This window comes from Anarhichas minor, unplaced genomic scaffold (assembly GCF_050575085.1).
Source record: "Anarhichas minor isolate MPS153535 unplaced genomic scaffold, ASM5057508v1 ptg000058l, whole genome shotgun sequence".
Lineage (NCBI taxonomy): Eukaryota > Metazoa > Chordata > Actinopteri > Perciformes > Anarhichadidae > Anarhichas > Anarhichas minor.
The window spans coordinates 11,256,443-11,276,351 of record NW_027466504.1 but is presented as its reverse complement, the minus strand read 5'-3'; the positions used below and the strand labels follow the sequence as shown (position 1 = coordinate 11,276,351).

The 19,909-nt window shown below is 41.5% G+C and overlaps 1 protein-coding gene across 1 annotated transcript in view; it reads left to right on the top strand.

Annotated features, from left to right (window-relative positions):
* adgrb3 (adhesion G protein-coupled receptor B3) overlaps window positions 1-19,615 on the top strand; it is a 104,931-nt gene extending 85,316 nt beyond the window's left edge. Inside the window, exons 17-30 of the mRNA XM_076077161.1 lie at window positions 869-972; window positions 1,068-1,170; window positions 8,760-8,910; window positions 10,691-10,760; window positions 11,159-11,225; window positions 12,487-12,572; window positions 12,917-13,015; window positions 13,372-13,543; window positions 13,767-13,862; window positions 14,700-14,739; window positions 16,142-16,818; window positions 16,941-16,976; window positions 17,852-17,956; window positions 19,259-19,615. Coding sequence (XP_075933276.1) covers window positions 869-972; window positions 1,068-1,170; window positions 8,760-8,910; window positions 10,691-10,760; window positions 11,159-11,225; window positions 12,487-12,572; window positions 12,917-13,015; window positions 13,372-13,543; window positions 13,767-13,862; window positions 14,700-14,739; window positions 16,142-16,818; window positions 16,941-16,976; window positions 17,852-17,956; window positions 19,259-19,447 — 1,995 coding nt within the window. The 3' untranslated portion in view covers window positions 19,448-19,615. The remainder of the gene's footprint in view (window positions 1-868; window positions 973-1,067; window positions 1,171-8,759; window positions 8,911-10,690; window positions 10,761-11,158; window positions 11,226-12,486; window positions 12,573-12,916; window positions 13,016-13,371; window positions 13,544-13,766; window positions 13,863-14,699; window positions 14,740-16,141; window positions 16,819-16,940; window positions 16,977-17,851; window positions 17,957-19,258) is intronic.
* The last annotated feature ends 294 nt before the right edge of the window (window positions 19,616-19,909 follow it).

Sequence of the window (19,909 nt, the reverse complement as noted above, 5' to 3'; positions counted from 1 at the left end):
GTGTGTGTGTGTGTGTGTGTGTGTGTGTGTGTGTGTGTGTGTGTGTGTGTGCTAGTGCAAATAGAAATTGAATCTTTGGTGTGCTAATCCCGTTAAATAGTAATTCAGCGGTAAAGGGAGATTGTGGGCGGTTATTTGTAGTTTGCACATACATTTGGGTAACTCAGCGTGTGCGCGTGCACGCTGGAGGGTGTGTGCATGCTGGTGCCTGGGTGTCAGTCAAATATACATTTGGTCAAGGGGAAAGATAACAGTTGTCAGCTTTGACGTTATTTCTGTTGTTAGTCTCTGCTGTCAGATTCTGTGGATGAGGTTTTGAAACCATGTGTTGAGCTCATATGCCGACACGAGACTATAAACATATTTACATCGTGGCCTCTGCATTGGCACACAGGAGGAATTGAGATATCACAAAGAAACCTATTGCCTTCCCCTCTGTCAGGCCTGAGGCATTCAAAAGCAGAATGGCAAACCACATAGAGCGCCTACAGCTAGCTCCAAATAGCAGGCCTGTGATTGGCCGGCTCACGTGGTGTCAAATGTGACTGGAAAAACAAATCACACAAAACATTTCGATGCACTTCAGCCTTCACAGCTTCCAGTGTCTCTGCTACTGCCTCCATTGTTTTGTAATAGAAAGTCCAGCACAGATGAATGGAAAGACTCTCATGTAAACGGCCTTCAAGCCCACGCATGCACTTCAAACCTCACAGTGTATTAGGGAACCCACTGTGGACTGTTATTCAGATCGGTGGTATGGGTGTTTTGATTGGTTCCCCTCTCTGGGCAACAATAAAGATTTACTGTCCTGCATGAACCACATCCAACCTCCCACTGACTGGTTCGTCTTGCTCTGTCTCCTCCACAGACCATGGGTTACTCAGGGGTCCCATCTGTGACATTGATAGTTGGCTGTGGTCTGTCTTGCCTCTCCTTGATCACATTGTCTGTGATCTATGGTGTGCTATGGAGGTAAGATGATTTCACTTCGTGCATTTTTTACAACATCATATTTGCTAAATCATGTGTTAACAATGGTTGCTTTTATCGTTCTTGTTTTTCTTCAGATATATTCGCTCTGAACGATCCATCATCCTGCTCAACTTCTGCTTATCTATAATCTGCTCCAACATATTGATCCTCATTGGACAAACGCAGACGCACAATGTGGTAAGTGTCATTCAAGGATTTGTTCAGCACAGTTTATAAAGCATGGAGGTCCAGTGGTCTTTTGTATATATCTACGAATTGAAGTCGGATAATGGTGCAGTGGAAAGGTCCACGTGGCACTTCACTGTGGCCATGTCTAGATTGAAAAGAGCTCCTTATTTTTGTATCGGCCACAGTGAGCATTTGGTTGAGATCTTTACGCTGTGTCATACAGTTCATAATGCAGAATATCATGAGGGTCCTGTTCATGCTTTTTGGAGGTAAACAACAGTAGAAAGTCCATCATCTTCACCTGTTCCCAGCTAATTTGAGACATGTCAATCAACCCTTATTGTCTTTATTTTGAAAAGTCTCACTGGTCATTTACCAGAGGTCTAATCGACAAAATAATGCCTTTTGTGAACCAGATGTTGGCTTTGTCATTGAGAGTGCAAAAACAAGAATATAACACATACATTATAGCCTCTTTCATGCAAATGACTCATCTTCTTTTGAGTCTCGGCAGACAAGCTTCTCATATTTCATCCAAATGGAATATTAAGTGTTCCTAATGCCTCTATAAGATGTCGATCCCACTTTGCGTCGGCTAAGGACAACTGGTGTTACGTTGTCCTCTGGTAAATCTTAGACTGCCCAATCTGTTGGCGTTGAGAAAGTCTCTAATTGCAATGAAAGGTGCGACGCCATGAAGAAAACAAACAAAAAAAGATAAACCGAAGAGGACAGTCAGATCACTTTAAGATAAAACACTAATGCCAGTTTTATTACTGTGGTTCAAACCTGAAGCACTGCAATCAGTTACAAGTCTGACAGTTAAAGAAATTCAACAGTGTAGGAGCAGCGAGGCAGACATGGTGCACACCAGGAGACATGGCGCACCAGTCAATCAAAGACTGATGAATTACTGCGGTGCCACCCATATATCGGTGACGCTAAGGCACAGCTTTAAAGTTGGGCTGGAGGATAAAAGCAGCGCTCGCACTTAGAAAAGTTAGAAAAGTGTTTTTGTTCAGATGTCAACGAGAGCTGAACTTCAGATCGAGTCAGCAGGATTCAAAAGGACGACGACTCCCGTTAACTTCTTCCAATAAATATGCATCACTTCCTCTCTCTGTCTTCATATCTGGCCAGTACACAAGTGGCTAATGTAAGAGATTGTTTGGCAAACAGCAGTTGGAATTTACAAGCTGCCCACACAGATGACCTTCTCAGTCATTGTCATTTGGCAGCGCTACACAATTACACATTATCCATTTTATTGTGTAACCACATTCTCAGTATACCTTTACCTTTTGGAAGGAACACACAGTTTTTGTCCCCTCAAAATGCCAATATCAAAATGCCTCCCCCTATTCACTTTCCCTATGTTTAAATTTCATTTAACATAGGGAAATGAATGAATAATGAATGAAATAATTAAAATAATTAAAAGATTAAACCTACATATGTCTGGCTACTGGTGACATTATGGATTAAATGTGGACGAAATGCACTACCTGTAACCATTCAGGCCAAAATGAATTGACCATTTTAATCTAGAAAAACAAACAAACAGCATCCACATGTGATAAGTTCGTCTGTTTCTTTGCTGACCCCGACATATCTGGCACACAATGCACAACGCTTTAGGGCATCTTTAAAGCTGAGCTGATTTGAAGCCTTGTCGGATTTAATCAGTGCTCCAGTCGTCTCCTGTCTTGATTATGAGGACCACCACTTAACATGGACTACTCACTTGGCATGCTGCTAATAGGATATCTGTCTCTGAAATCTGCAAAGAGATTAAGTGATTTTCAGAAAATCCACTGACATTCTGAAGATGTCATTTCAGCGTCTCTCAGAGTGACTCGACAAATTGATTCATTTATTTGTAACTGGCCAATATTGTTTTTTTATGCTGAACATTTAAAACTGCACAAATTTATATTTGTATTCTAACCATGGATCAGATAGTTCTGTTATGTGAAAGGGAAGCTCTTAGTGATGAACCCAGAGAGACATATCACCAGACTCAACAGTCCCCCTCAGCTCTACTGAGCGCTTCAGCATCTTTCTGCTCATTGTTTGGTCTTACTGCCTGCAACGTCACTGATTTGGTTCACTTTCATGGCTCTCGTCAACCTTGTTTCCAGCAGCAGGTAGCAGGTATAGCAGAGCTTTTCTGCTGCCTGCTGCTAGTTAGCGACCAGCTGGTGAACATAGTGGAGCGTTTAGCAGCCAAAGAGCCAGATATTTCAGATATTTAGTTGGAGGCCATAAACAGGAAGCTAAAAGGAGAGTGAATATTGGACTTACATTCAGCAGGTGGCCAGAAACACGACTCCAAATGAATGATGTGTCATTCGGCAACTGTGTGGCGAACACATTTGCCGTATCAACTTTTTAAAATATCAATATTATGTTTAAAGCTTGTTTAAAGCCAAGGGGCCAAGACAAATCGATGAATGCAGGTTTTATTATTAAACTCTGCATTTTTTTTTTTATTAACATATGGTTGCGTCTGTATATATACAGACATATCTACATATTACCGATAATGTTTGATCTTTTTTCATCTGGAGAACCTATGAAAATCAAAACTTTCATTATTTGTATTCCTAAAGCTGATGCACCAAAAGCTCAAAGATCACGAGATCCTATTATTTCAAACATTTCAGATAAAAAAAATTGACTTAATTTTAATTCTAAGTTCTAAAATAGCTAAACCAGCATTTTACCTATTCATTTCTCACAGCCTCAAAAGAAAAAAATGTTACGCAACCAAACCAGGTCTTTCGGGGCTCGTCATCAACAATGGAAAGGTACATCGCTGTTGGTTCAGTCAAGTTAAGAAAGCTGTGTGTGTCTTCTCTAACATCCACGATGCTGTGGATAAAACTTCCAGGGCCATGAATGTATCACTATTATCCCTTTGTTCTGTCTTGAATGTGTCGCTCCTGTTGTAATAATATTATCTCGTGTGTTTGATCAGACATACTGTAGAGCCCAATGTTTCAGCAGTAGGCCAGCGAGAGGAGAAAACATAGCCCCTGTGTGGGTTTAATTGCCATGCTGCCTGACACTGCCTCACTTGTTTTTCCTCCGTCTCTTGTACGAAGTGCATATAATTGGCTCCACTGTTTGTGGATTCAGACTTGCTCATCGTCTAATAGAAATCATCTCTTTGGTGTGGAGGTGTCTTCTGGGAGCAGGAAGTCAGTGAGTCACCTTTGCCTGTGTTTTTCCTTTGTCCTCTGTTGTTGTTCGTCTTGGATTATGGAAAGAAGACAGAGCGAAGCACGGAGGGAAGGTAGAATTAGGGTTTCTTGGAGTTAGAGTTCCTTTAACATATTCATCTAATAATGAGCAGGAACGTATTATACTGAATACTAAGTGGGTGAAAGTCAAGGTATCCGGGGTCTATCGAGTGTCAACACAACATCACCAGAAAACGTTTACCTTTTATAAAAGGATTTATTTTAAAGTCATAGTCATTTGGTCAGGAGTATTGTGAGCTAACACAGTTCTACAAACAGCTTTGTACAACTTATCTGCTATTATCTGATTTATGACCGCCTACGCACCCCGATGCAACACAAGATTGTGTAGAAAATGATCACCTTTTGTTTAAATGCTGCAAGTCATGTATCGTCACAGATGGCTTATCAAAGTTGGCATCTAGTCAGTGAATATTGAATGTTCAGGTTATATTATTGCCAAAAGCTAAATTACATGTTCTTGAATAATTATATTAAACACGAGACAGCGAAATAGATAGTGACAAGATAACACATAGACTTTAAACACATACACACACACATAAACTTTTACGAATGTAATCAAACAGAAACATTTACTTCAGAGCTTGTAGCAACTCTTAGTGTACGGCAACAGTCAACATATTGTGCAGCTAACATTGCACATTGATTTTTCTCACCGCATAACTATGGCAGTTGCTGAGGATCGGGTAGATGGATACACTCAGGGTATATATTATTTATTCTTCCAAAGAAAACTTCAAGTACATCCTTATATATTCCCCAAGTACAGTAGAAGTGAGATTCCCCTGAGTCCACTCAGTCTGTACATTGGCAAGCATTTTCCTTATATACTTGCTATTCAAGAAATGGAAACTTCTAATTTTGAATTAAATATATTCTGTAATTTCAATGATATTAGCGAATTCAGCCCCTTTGTATATTCTCAGTTACAACATTATACTGACCATTTAAATGAGGTTTAAATAAAGAAATAATCATTCCTACACATGTTCATACATGATGTCGAATAGAAAACATGCCCAAGGGCATATATGTACTGTATATAACACATGCAGTAACTGCAGTATGCACATTTAAGCAATAGTATATTTTTAGTACACAGAGCTTGACCTCCCTTATAGTGAGGTGCAGCAAAGAGGGATTTCATTTTTCCCTGGCTTCCATTCGAAGGTTAAACTTTTTAAATACATGCTCGGTGCATTAAAACAGGCAAAATCAACATATAGCTCATTCCTACACATTATGTCTGCCGCTTTATAACAGTAAACCTCTGGTGAGGTTCAGGAGAATACTTCTATGCATTGTTTTGAGCCTTAAGAGTGTTACATATTTAAATAAAGTAGGCAGAAGTAGACATTTTGTGACTAGTGTCAAAGTTGATGCATTTTGTTCAGCGTTTCTCTGTGGTTCAACAACACTTTGCCACCACCGCTATGTTGTTTGGAGTTTTTAATGTGCTCCACCCAAGCACCCACTGTATAAAGCACCGGGGCACTTCTTGCTTGATTTGATTCTTGCTTCAATCAAAATTTTAAAAAAAACAGCCTCCTCCTCCCACACTGATCAGTTCCTGGGAAGATAAAAGTACTGCTGCAAGGTATGGTTCAGATTCTTCAGCAACATTTAAAATAACGTTGTAGATCTTAACTGAACTGTACTTGAGATACGATTAATGTAACTCCTAAATATCTTCTAAGGGTGTATCGCAGTAATAGTGATATGTATTCAAAGTCAAGTGGACTGAAAGTTCACTGCATTCTTATTAACCAATTAATGAATCTGTAAATGATGAAATAACACATTGTGATTGGCAAATAAAAATGCCTGGAGCTCTGAGGAAAACATTCTAATCACCATGTCAACATTAGTTTAATCCAATTATGAAAGAGGGTCTTCTGAAATCCCTTTTAATATTTCGCTCCAATAACATGTCACTGCTCCTTCTTTTCCCTTTCAATGGCTTGTCATTGCATTATGAAGCAAAGTGTGCAACAGTTCAAGGCAATTAGGCTTTCAGTTTGTAATATATGGAGCGTCAAGGCTCAACCCAGAGCTGTTAGTCCGAGTTTAGTCAGGCCACGGGGAGGAATTCTTCTAATTTCCTGCCCTGACCTTAAACTGCTATTATCTAACATGGCTTGAAGTAATGCTCGTCAGCTCCCAGCGTTACCTCCGTGTCTATCAGCTCTGCAATGTTTTAATGTGGTCCCTTCCTCAGTTCGTCTGTTTCCATGGATACTGACACAGTGTGCTGAACATCTCCAGGCATTTGCCTTTCCAAAGGGCAGCGTGAACTCTAGGTTTCAACCTTGTTTTTCTATGACTACCTATGTCCACCCGCTTCTATCACAATGTCCTCATAATGTCCCTTTCTCTCTTTTCAAAAGCACAGTTTTTTTTATATTTGAGGACTAACGAGGCTGGGCGGTATAGGCACCCGAGTGAAACATAACGGCTGCATATGACCTGTTTCCAGGAAACAAGGCAGGCTCTATTTTCAGCACCTTGGACAGCACATGAGCAACAGCGACACTAGAATTAGCTTTGCATCAACAGGCAGCGTAGCTGCTGTATGACAGACCCACATGTTTTCCCCTTCACTTAAAAATATGTTTTTACTTCCATATACGATTTCTTTACACTGATCTGTCATATGTATCCTGTAATAACCACATACAGCACAGCAGTATATACGAACATACAGGTCAGTGAATTCATTAATTCACATGGAACGGTAGAAAAAAAAACAGGATTAGGCAGAATATAGCTATGACATTACACAGTAAATTATATTTCTTATTCAAAGCTTAGTCAACAAAAGATTTATAGCACAGAATGTGTGTGTGATTTCTACAAAAGCAGCTGTACGCACCTGGAATTAGCACATGGGCAGGTGGCTATGAGTCATGGCAGCGTTATATGCTTTGTTTTGATGGCTTGAAACATGTAAATATCTGCCCAAACTGACCCAGATTATAAAATTAAGTAGGTCTGGCCAGTGGTGAAATTAGTTCATGTTGAACTGACCATGCTGAAGCCACGATATGTTATCGTCATGCGTCACAGAGAGTGGAGATTTTTGGGTTTAAATGCAAGTTTGGCGGGACATTGTTGTTCCTGTTTTGTCTTACTATTATTGTCTAAAGTATATATTTAAGGTATCCTATCAATGTTATTCTATAGGCTACTCATTATACACGGATGTTCTTTGAAGTTGACCATTAAAAAACACAAACCTGCAAATTACATTTCAGTATCAAAGACATATGGGAATATGGTATTATGACATACAGTTCATACTGCACTTGACTTACACGACATGAACTTTGATCAATATTTAGGTCTCGGTAATTGATATCCCTAGCGGCTGTAGGTAAACACAACTCCCCTCTTCTCACACGTGAGGTAATGCAGGATTACTGTCTCGTGTGAAGCCCATAAACACTGCGGGGGATGGATGGATTTAGTGTGGTTCTCTCGGTGGGGATGCAAAGTGTATGGCAGATCTCACAGTATGATGTGGACGCCCTGGGACGATACGATACACTTCAATCTTTCCCTCTTTGTGCGGCATTGCTCAGATTATCACCACTTCACACTGCAAACAATCTGAACTGGAGGAAAAAAAAGAGAAGCTTAATCTCTTCTCACTCACAAATGTCAGTGTGAAATGACAAGATTCTCCAGGATGCTTCTTCATTTCTAATCCTCTTCTAAACAATCGCATTTCGAGATGCCTCTCCGCGGAACAAAGATGGACAAGCTAATGAAGCTGAAAAGTGCTGCTATATGTTGTCGATCCTGAATGCAATCTGCCGCGTGCATTCTGTATCATTTAAGCAGTGTTGTGTTTTCTTCCCCTCCTCTCTGTGTAAAACAGTTGACCTTGTCTCACATGCCTCCAGGTGGGATCCCCGGCATACCAATGAGGGTTAGTGCAGAGGAATGCTAAGCCACGTGTCAGCTAGCCCGGCTCAGATCTTTACTACAATTGGCACCTCTGTTGCTACAGTTTAAACTGACTCTTTGTTTCATTCACTGCACGGGATGGTACTTCAGTGGACGGTCTAGACAGGCAAATGCATAGAGAAATATCAATATCCTCGATTTGCAGAAATCTGTGCTTCTGATGGAGTCTGCTTCTGTTTTTGTTATGCACCGCTATCGGGTTACGGCAACATTTTTATAGTAGCTGTATTAAAGGTGATGCATCTCTCGCAGAGAAAGCTGCATTTCTGTAAATGTGAAGCAATTCCTGAACCCACAGTCCTTGTATATATATCTCTTACTGACAGTTCCCCCCCCCCCCCCCCCCCCTTGTATCAATAGGGTGTCTGCATCATGACGACAGCCTTTCTGCACTTCTTCTTCCTGGCATCCTTCTGCTGGGTTCTCACAGAGGCCTGGCAGTCCTACATGGCAGTGACGGGAAAGGTTCGGACCAGGCTCATCCGCAAGCGCTTTCTGTGTCTGGGCTGGGGTAAGCAAGCAGCATGTTTCCCTAAACTTCTTCATTATCTCCCATCATCCCTCTCGCAGCTGCCATTTTCTCTCAAGGTCTCTGGCCAAGGTGTCTTTCCAAGTATCTGTGTCTTTTTTCCATCCACTGTTTCCATCCTCTCTGTGGGGCAGCCAAATCCTCATCCTATCAGGCTCGTTGTTCTGATGCTTTTGTGCTCCAGTCAAGCTCTCTGAGGGATGGGTAAATGGACCGGCCTTGAGCAGTGGGGGGAGACAGACTGGTGCGGCTTTCCCATAGCAGGTTGCAATGACCTTATGTCTGATAAAGAGGGCGTGAGCTGAGCCTTTACACTGCAGCAGTATACATACACACCCTATGAATCAGAGTTCAGGAGAATTTTGCAAAGGTAAAATGTCGAGAATGTATATAACCCTGTTCTGAAATCCTTTCCAAAGTGTAATGTTCAATCGTTTGTAATTATAACATGTATCGCAAATGAAATACAGGTTGGAACCAATATACCGTATTTATTATCCATATTGCAACAGATTTTAATCAGTCAGGGTTTCAGATAATTACGTTTATCCTGCCTCCCACGCTCTGTTCCCTGCACTTGAATATCCCATCAGAAAAAAAATTATAAATGATGTTTGTACATGTATGTCAATGAACACAGGAAGCAAAAAATATCTTTCTCGAAATCGGAAAAAAATCAATTTTTTTCTTCATGTGATAAATATCAGTCTGAATCCTCGTACAAAGGCTTCTTTCTTACAGACTGCTAGAAAATCTCTCCTTTAGAAAAATCTATTTGATTATGAAAGCGCCCACACTCATTCTTCTTGTTACCTAGCAACAAACAAGGCTCTCTTAGTCATTGCGGTGCCACCGCTTGCTGCAAAAAAAAATTAAAATATGGACAAAAGCTGCTCTACAAACACATGGATTTGTCAAAAAACGCCATAACGGACAATTTGATGAGAAATAACACAATCTATGTCCTGCTGTGTGACAGTAAAAATGCATTACATAACATGTATTTTTACATACACGACTTGAAATAGAATCGCTCTAATCCTCTATAGGTTACCACGTGTATTCAAGCAGAAGACAAACTGATTTCCAGAGTGACATGTAGCACACGGCACCTGTTGTCTCCCTATGCAGCCTGTTTGAAGTGCAGCGTCTCCACCAGGCTGTTGCCTCCACAGTGATTCATGACATGCTTGTGTACACTCGGCACTCTTTACCTCTTCAGCACTGCAGAGAGGCACTGCATGGCCACAGGGTCTTCGCCTCGCGCCTCCAGGAAACTGATTACATCAATAGCACCTGCGTGCGCTGCTCTGAGAGGAAAAGCGTTAATATTCTAAGCACACAGTTGTAAGGACCGAATCCATTACACCAATCTATGATGAGGAGCCATACAGCAAAGAAAAAAAAAACCTTCATATAAATGGTGTGGAGGGCAGTGAAATGTCTTACAGTAGAGTGATGAAATTTCACTGGGTGGTTTTCTGGACTCGATGCTGTGCTGCCATTTTGACAAAGCACAGTACAGTCTGTTCTCTTCTGCTGCTTAATGGCATTCAGTACAGCATGTTGATTGAAATGCATATAATTGATCATATACTCTCAGATGATTTTATAGTCTCATACTGTAGCTTCTAATAGAGTGAGTCTAGCCGCACTTTGTTAAGAGAGGCTGACTTCTTCGGCATTAAAATGGACTTGTGCTCTCAGTTCTGACAAGTACAACGACTTCTTGAATAACTATTGATTGTTTTCTGTTTTCAAGGATTACCAGCTTTAGTGGTTGCTGTTTCAATGGGATTCACCAAAACAAAAGGCTATGGGACACCTTTATAGTAAGTTTTTTTCTTTTTCTGTCTATATTCATTATTCAGTGCACACACAGTTGGTTCACGTTAACACTTAAGAGTAATGATGAAGTGCTCCTGCAGTGGCTTACTTATCCTAAATAGTGCCATAAACAAAGTCCCCTGAACCTAATCAAATTTCAAAATAGCGCAGCAGGATCCCAATTTTGTGAGAGTTGTATCCCTGCTGGATACCAAACGCACAAACACTGCTTAAAATCTCTTTAGCATTGTATTACCCTGTGAAACTTTGGAAATAGAGTTACAGCATATGGCACTTCTCCCCTGACAATTTAGGGGAATACAATTGTATGCTGGTGTGCGCCATTAACTTGGATGCTAATGTCTTGGTCGGACTTAACTGTTTTTTCCTGCTTTCCCTGCAGCTGTTGGTTGTCTTTGGAGGGTGGGCTCCTGTATGCCTTTGTTGGACCAGCAGCTGCTGTTGTTCTGGTATGTTTCAGACATCACGTGTCCACTCCACTTCGAACTTTTATATGCTGAGAATGCAAGGGACATGTAGATTTACGACAAAGACAATACAAATAATAAACTAAACCACTACTCCTAAAAAACCTGTACAGTTTGTAATAATAATATCAAGACACACGCATTATAATAAGATACAATAATAACACCCACACAACCCACGATGTAGTCTCAGTGACGGTGCAGTATCAGTGTGGTACAAGTTGTTGAAACTCGACAAATCGTTGCTATGAAAATGCCTAACAGGAGGAACACACTCAAAGTAATGAGCGTCCCATCAGGCAACGTGCTCAAGCAATTCCCTTTCATTTACCATAATGGTGCTCCATGTAGCTATGAGGTTATAAAGTATTTATGCATTAGATTTGTTCAAAATCTAATATACTAGGATATTTTAATCATCTCATATTTACATTGTGAAAATTACACAAAGAATGTGATTATGCAAATCCCTTAGTCAGTGTCAAAGGGACAGAGAACAGTGAGAACTGAGTCACATTTTTCATTGTCAAACTTCTGTGGTGGGATTAGAAATAAAGTCATTTGAGATTTATTTTTGTTAAAGCGACTAAATGTCTTGGTTTGAGCTTCAGATGCACAGAGACTTGAAGTCTTGCTGTGCTGTCGTTTCCGTTTGGGATGAACCTCAGAGGAACACAGGCAGAAATGGCAGAAACTACCCTCTGCAGTGCGAACGAACACCATACATGCTGTTACCACTGTATTGATACTGTAACATCATAATGAGATGTCTCAAAGACACAAAGCTGGTTGAATGAAAACGTCCCCAAATGTATTTGTATAAATACTTAATGAGCTCTTTATCTCAGCTAGAGGGGTCTGAAATAGCTGAATATTTAAAAGAATTGTCGACCCAGCTGCTATAAATCTGAAGTTTTGTATTTGCCTAGGTGCTGCTGCTAATAATAGGAGAAGGTGCCTTTGAGAAGACATGTATTTCTTGTCAGGCAGATCTTTTCTTATGGCTGTTGTGCAGGGCTGACTATCCGGGGGCTTGCATCATCTATTGGCTGAAAATGTCACAGAGATGAGCAAACAATAGAAGCTAGAGGTCAAAGCTCAGTGCAGGCGGAGATAATGACATTAAATTATCACTAGAATGTACAATGTCTAATGGGAAATGTATTTAACATTGGTTTTGAAATCATCTTTTTGCAGTTGATTTATTGAAAAGCTAATATACCTGTTCCCTTCTTATCGACAGGTCAACATGGTGATCGGTATCTTGGTGTTTAATAAACTCGTGTCCAGAGATGGCATACTGGACAAGAAGCTGAAGCATCGAGCAGGGTATGACAGCACGTCCTTGTTAGTACCTCTATTTTTCTTCTAAACATTCTTTCTTCTTAACTTCCTGCAAAAATACAAACATGTTTGGATTTTATTTTACACACATATGGAGATGTAGACCTCCTTTTCTTGCTGCATGAAAAGGCATCAACATAAAGGGGTCAGATCTCTCTCGAGAGCGACACAGCTTCGTGTTTCTTTGGCAGAATCAGTGCAAGATGAAAATCATTAAAACGCCCACACATTGGCTGCGTCTGCTGTTACTAATATGGCGGGGGAGAATTTAAAGTCGGGGTAGTGGCTGTTAGCATTGTTTGTCATGCTGTTGTCTCTATGTCCCACAGACAGATGAGTGAGCCGCATACAGGATTAACTCTCAAGTGTGCCAAATGTGGTGTTGTATCAACAACTGCTTTATCAGCAACTACAGCTAGCAATGCAATGTAAGTGCCCGTCAGTGCCTCTGAATCAATAAGACGATGCTACAGGGAGTCTCTGCATGTACAGCGTGTCCACCTCTACCATTTAGACCTTGAAGTCCACTGCAGCGTAAACTGATGTTTCAATTACATCCACAGTACATCAGAGCTACGGTATAGGAATGTCTTTTACTGCAAACATACAATGTTACATGCTTATTTTACAGAACGCTTACTCTACTACTAGCATGCACATTAAAGCCCTGGAGTATAAAAGGCGCTGATGGAGATGCGGCTTTTCACTCCAGACCCTATTGTGTTGTCTACACCAATTGTCTTGCTTTTATTTCCTCTACACAATCCTCCCGTCCTTCTCTCAGGGCGTCCCTGTGGAGTTCCTGTGTCGTCCTCCCTCTGCTGGCTTTGACCTGGATGTCTGCGGTGCTCGCCATGACAGACAAGCGCTCCATCCTCTTTCAGATCCTCTTTGCTGTCTTTGACTCACTGCAGGGTTTTGTCATTGTGATGGTCCACTGTGTCCTACGGAAAGAGGTAAAGGTTGATTTGAAGTCATCTTTTCTTTCACCAATGATCTTTGTTATCACAACCATGAATAGAAACCTTCGCAAAGTTAAATACTGAATCTTAGGCGGACTTGACAGAGAATAAGACCTAATAACAAAAGCATTAAATCACTTTCAAAGGCTTGTTTTTTTAGCGCATGTAACGTGCAGTTTTCTGGACATGACGAATAACTGATTACCCCTGTCTTTAGGTCCAAGATGCTCTCAGATGTCGGCTCAGAAACTGCCAAGACCCAATCAGTGGTGACGCAACAGGAACCTTCCCTAATGGGCATGCTCAGATAATGGTAGGCACAGTTTCCCACTGTTATCTCTAACCATTAGACCCAATGTCCCCTGGTTATTTAGAATACACATACAACCTCCTTGTTCTCCATTGACCTTAATTTAACTCTTGCTCTAAATACTGTTTTTGTAATTATTATTCATTATTATATGGCTTCTCAAACATGAGGCATTGTTTCCCATAGGTTTATAAGGTTCTACATAATGCTTTTGCAAAGCTGCAATTACATGCAGGGTCGACACTTGGCCCTCTGATAAATGGCGTTACTTGCCTTTGTTTTTTTTCTAGGCCCGAAGCCCGATTCTTTATTTCCATTTGATTGAACTTACTGTCCATGTTTGCCATGCATCCCTCTCATTTCCTCTCTCAGGGTAATAGAGGACTGTTCCCCGTCTGACCTTTTAAATGGGACACCAGTCCTCCTCATCTAGCACCACGACGCCACTGGCACATCATAGCAGTGATCTGCCATTAGTATTCGAATGCAACTCGGAGTGAAATCGTTTTCATGATAGCAGAATAGTGTCAAGGCCCCCTGGTTCAATATGGTCATTAGCAGCGAGCACAGAATACTTCCCAGCTGCTTTTCCATAAATGTATTATTGATATATTGTAAGGATGGTGCAGAGAAAACAATGACTGCTTTGCATATACAGTATATATATACTATATATATATATATATATACTGTATATATATATACGTATATATCATTGATCCCAATCTTGCAGCTGGCTTTTACACGAGGATGGCTCTTGCTTTGTATACACGCACAGTTTACAGTATAAAAGGCCTTGTTTGTAGTCATACCGACTGTCTGACTGTCCTCTGCCCCCAGACGGACTTCGAGAAAGATGTGGACATCGCCTGCCGATCAGGTAACGAACAGATGGTCTCTTATTAACACGATTCTCCTTGACTTGCATGTAAAACAAAGGCCCAAAAGAGGTTAGATGGTAAAAAATAGCTGAGGTTATATAACAACCAACAATCCCCGCAGGAGTTTTTTTTTTCCACAGTTACCAAAACACTGACTTTAATCTGAGAACAAAACAGTATTAAGAGAGCTGTTGAATATTCACTTTCGTCTTTACTGCAATAAATGTGAATAACAGCAGCTTTTCCCATCTTCAGGCTGCCGCACTACGTAATAATGTGTTTCATTAACATGTAGACGCTGTCATAGAATAGATGCGTAGGTGCTGTGTGTCTCATTTTTTCGAGGATTTTCTTCCTCGGTTAGTGGGAGGATAATAATAGGATGATGCGTTTAACTAGTGGTGGCAACTAACACGGGCCTGGAGCCTCATCTTTCTCCAATCCTTTCCGAACCAATGAAGAACACGTCTTAAATGGATCTGCAGGGAATAACCAAGAGCTCTCAGAAACACTGCTTGTTAAGAGACGAAAAGGGCTGTCTGGCTCTTCTGACCCACATTACTTCATGCTGTACAGTCTTGTAAAGCTAAAGTGGACATACCCGATACAAAAAGGCAGTGCAGACAGGTGTCATTTATAAATCATGACCTGATTCAGACCAAAGTAGCACTGTGGTCCGGGAGAGACGCTTTTTACAGATTACTCTCTGGGCTCAAGGAGTTTAAACTGGTTGTTTATGAACAGGGATTGTTGTCAGCAGCAGAAGTAATATTCTGCAGTGTCACCCTTAAGAATATACAAGTAAACTGAATACTCCGACTGTTTTCCCCCCATGTCCTCACTGAGCATTTAATAAGACTCAAACAAAAAGGCAAGGGTTAGATCTTTTATGTTGTCCTTGTAATCTCCATGCGGGCCTTTTGTGAACAGACAACTTAATTCCTACTGATTCATGAGGCGAAGATTAAAATGCTCAGCGGGGACGACAGGGTGTTCTTATGAGAAGGCATTTCTGAATAGATAGCTGCTGTTTATTATACAATATTTGGTGCATCGCAAGGTTGTCACCCATCACTAAATTTGGATTAGGATGCCACATGCTGTTAAACAGGGAGACGTTCAGGGACAGAATGTAACCTTTCTGCTTTATTTACGGTTACATCCTCCCGAGATACCTGCTGTCGTGTCCCTTTGCATTTAGGTGTAATGTCACACTCAAAGCATATTCACAGTTATTTGTCTTGCCATTACAGTTGTCCCTCTGCAGCACCAAATCCTTTGAGAATCGATTTGAATTTGTCTGTTCTTTTGGTCGTATGTTGGATAATCGCAGATTAAACGGTGACACTAGTTTCATTACAGACAAATTACCACTAATCCTTGTACCGCTCTGTCCTGCAGCACTCCACAAAGACATGGGCTCTTGTCGCGCCGCCACCATAACCGGCACCCTCTCCCGCATTTCCCTCAACGACGAGGAGGATGAGAAGATCCCCGAGGGCCTGAACTACTCCACGTTGCCTGGCAACATCATCTCCAAAGTGATTATCCAGCAGCCCTCAGCTCTGCACATGCCGATGGGAGTAGGGGATCTGAAAGAGCAGTGCATGGCCGACAGCGGCGCTGACATGCGCCGCACTGTTTACCTGTGCACCGACGATGCCATGCGCCAGAGTGACCATGACATGGTTGGCCATGACATGGAAGGCCACTCGTTGCAGGGCCAGATGATGGAGACGGACTACATAGTCATGCCCCGGGCCTCTGCAGCAGTGGTGTCCGGGTCGGGCATGTCCACCCTCCTGAAAGAGGACACCAAGATGAACATCACTATGGATACGCTGCCACACGAGAGGCTGATGCATTACAAGATGAGTCCTGACTTCAACATCAGCCCGTCAGGTATGGACCACATGAATGTGAACCTGGAGCAGCAGTACCCCAGCGCTCCCGAGCAGATGCAAAACCTGCCCTTTGAACCTCGCACGGCGGTTAAGAACTTCCTCGCTGAGATGGAGGAATCTGCGGGGCTTTCTAGGAGTGAGACAGGGTCTACAATATCTATGAGCTCCTTAGAGGTACATAATGCTGATGTGGACGAAGCTCAGAGGATACAGAGCTGCAACAAACACCTAAAGTATTAATGTAAATATCTTAAACCGATGACGTATTAACTTAATATCATGTTCTATATTCACAGAGAAGAAAGTCGCGATATTCTGACATGGACTTTGAGGTACGTAAAAACATGTTTCTTTCGATCGAGCACATGCATCTATGCTTAAATGCAGAGAAAAGACTTTTTTTTTGCAGTTGTGTTTGTCATTTGATTTACCAGTACTTGTTAAGCCTCTTAAGCTTATTGAAGTCACAGTACACAGCCTTGACTCAACAAGATGTATTGACATGCTGTGCAGTTTAGATAAAAGCAAGGCTGTCAACTGACAAACAGGGCAACAGTTATCATCTACATTTTGTCCTCCTCCATCTCCTCCATCCATCTATATGTTGATTTTCAAGTCATTTGCACATTTCACATCAGATTTTACCACTGGTTTCAACAATGATTATATTGGCTTGCAAAAAAATATTTAAACCCCCCTTTAGCAGGTTTTAGCTTTTCCTTTGCATCATTAAATCAGGCTTTGCTGCATATCTATTGTACAAAACTTTCAAAGTAGAGGAAACATTAGGCTTCTGGCAGCGAGTTTGGCCTGGGGTGCATTTTGTCTTAGCTTGGATGCACACCAACCCTTAAATTGAAAGTTTTGTGCCAAGGTTTGATTGTAAGGATTTTCCTTCCGCAAACAAAGTGGTAAATTAGTCAATTTGTCACAGAAGAATGATGTTTAGTTCAGATACCCCAGACATTGCAAATTAAAAAACTTCAAGCTTTCAGTGTCCTATCACCCTTACTTTAATTGTCTTGGTGTTTCCTTCATTTTGGCAGTCACGTGTATATATGCAGAGACCGGTAGATTTGCTTCAAACCTGGCCTATAAGTAAACTACCATGACACTAACAAATTGATCAGAGTTGGAGGGAGTGAAAAGGAAGATGCATTTCCATTATTGGCTGTCAATACCAAAGAAAAAACCCTTGCCATTGCAGAAAGTCATGCACACCAGGAAAAGACACATGGAGCTGTTCCAGGAACTGAATCAGAAATTTCAAACCCTGGACCGATTTCGAGACATACCAAATATGGGCACCATGGTGAGTAACAGGAAACCAGGAGGGGTGGCGGTTAGCCAATTAATGATAGCAGCATCAAAATACCCTATTTAGCTATCCGGTGCAGGGCACATACCGTAATGTGTGATTGTGCAAATGAGTGGTTACAGTTTGTAGCCAAAGTATTTACGTGGAAGTAAAACTTCCTATGCGTAGTGGACCTGCCGGCAGCTGGTGGCGGGGGGGGGGGGGCTGCTCCTTAAAAGCACTGAAGCATTTTCTCCACACGGCCAGTCTCAGGGAAGAAAGACCTTTGGTAATCTTGTTGCAATAGAGTGCATCCATTCCAATGCAAGGCCATGAATGCACTTTTATTTACATGCACATTTATCTACTTAGCAACCCCATCATTTTTCCATTAATGCATGGCAGATTATTTAACCTATCAACATCTATACAAATATGACCTTAAGTTTGCTGTTCTCTTACTGCAACTGTGTGGGGGGGGGGGGGGGGAAACGTTCCTTCTTTGTCACTTTGGATGTAGAAGTCTGGCGAATTATGACAATTATTTCTTGACCTTGCTCTAAGTTAAAAGTCCCACCATCTGTCCACACCTGGCTGCAGCTGGAGACAACGGGGGGTGTCAACCTTTCCGTCTCTCTCAGACAAGCACCGATGTTTTCTTGTATCGAATGCAAGAAATAGAAATTAGGCTTGGCGAGAATGTCAGCCACGCAGCAGCCTTTTGGCTGCAATGTAATACTTTTTTCACTCACATTTCAATCACCCCTACAGCACGATGTAATTTGAAAGCCCGTTGCTTAGTTACCAGTGCAAGTTATTTTGTATAGAAAACGATAACTCCGGTACATTCTCCCCCTTTTTCTCTTTTCCCCAAATGAATCTGCTGCAGAGCTGGCTGCAGACATTGGTATCCATTTTATATTCCCAGACTGGGAGCAGCTTCTCTCCCTTACTTGCAGTAGTATATTTGGGACTGTCAATGAGAGCACATTCAGATGAATGGCTCACACATGAAGCCCATATAGTGCACCAGTTTCTGAGCTTGGGGGGGGGGGGGGGGGGACACGACACAGTTCTGCTATGACTCCACGATAAGCATGGTCACATTTAACACACTACCATTATCCTTTGTTATTTGATGCGCTTCCCACAGCATTAATTCATTACTTTCAATTAGCAATGGGTAGGAATTCATACAATGTTCTTTTGAATGAACTGACTTGACTGGAAACGTCCTTTTTTTTTGTTTTGTTGGAAAAATAACAGTGCAGAGGATGTCATGCCACTAATGTCACACCCCACTGGCCATGTTCACAGGACAAGGCAATGCCAAACAAGAACCCATGGGAGAGCTACAATCCAGCCTGTGAGTACCAGAATTACGCCACTATGAATGTACTAGAATCTGACACCAAGGACTCACTGGAGATGACGCCTGCAGAGTGGGAAAAGTGTGTCAACTTACCCTTAGACGTCCAGGAGGGAGACTTCCAAACAGAGGTCTGAAGGAGAAGATGCAAACTAGAAAAGGAGGAGAAAGAGATGTATTTTGCACTGAATAAAGCAACAGACTTTTCTAACAGCCTTGGCATACATATCTGGATAATACGAGTGTGGCAGGGACAATATGTGCCAATACAATATAAGGACTGAGGGGGGAGAAAAAAAGAAAATAAGGAAAAAAACATCAGTGTTACTTTTTGTATTCTCACTAGTGTACTTAGTGTGGGGCAGCCTGGTGTACAATATTTACCATCATGTGTTTCAAATTATCTGTTGAGGAATTGGCTAAAAAAGGTAATCTCTCAAGATGAAACCTCACAAAGCAAATGACATGCCATGTCGTCCCAGCTTCATTGGGTCTAGTTTTGATTTCACAAAAACTGGACCCGGGAGCACAATGTATATATTTATGCAGGTTTTTAAAAAGTTTATAACAGTCTGTTTGGCCATTACTACACTTTTTAC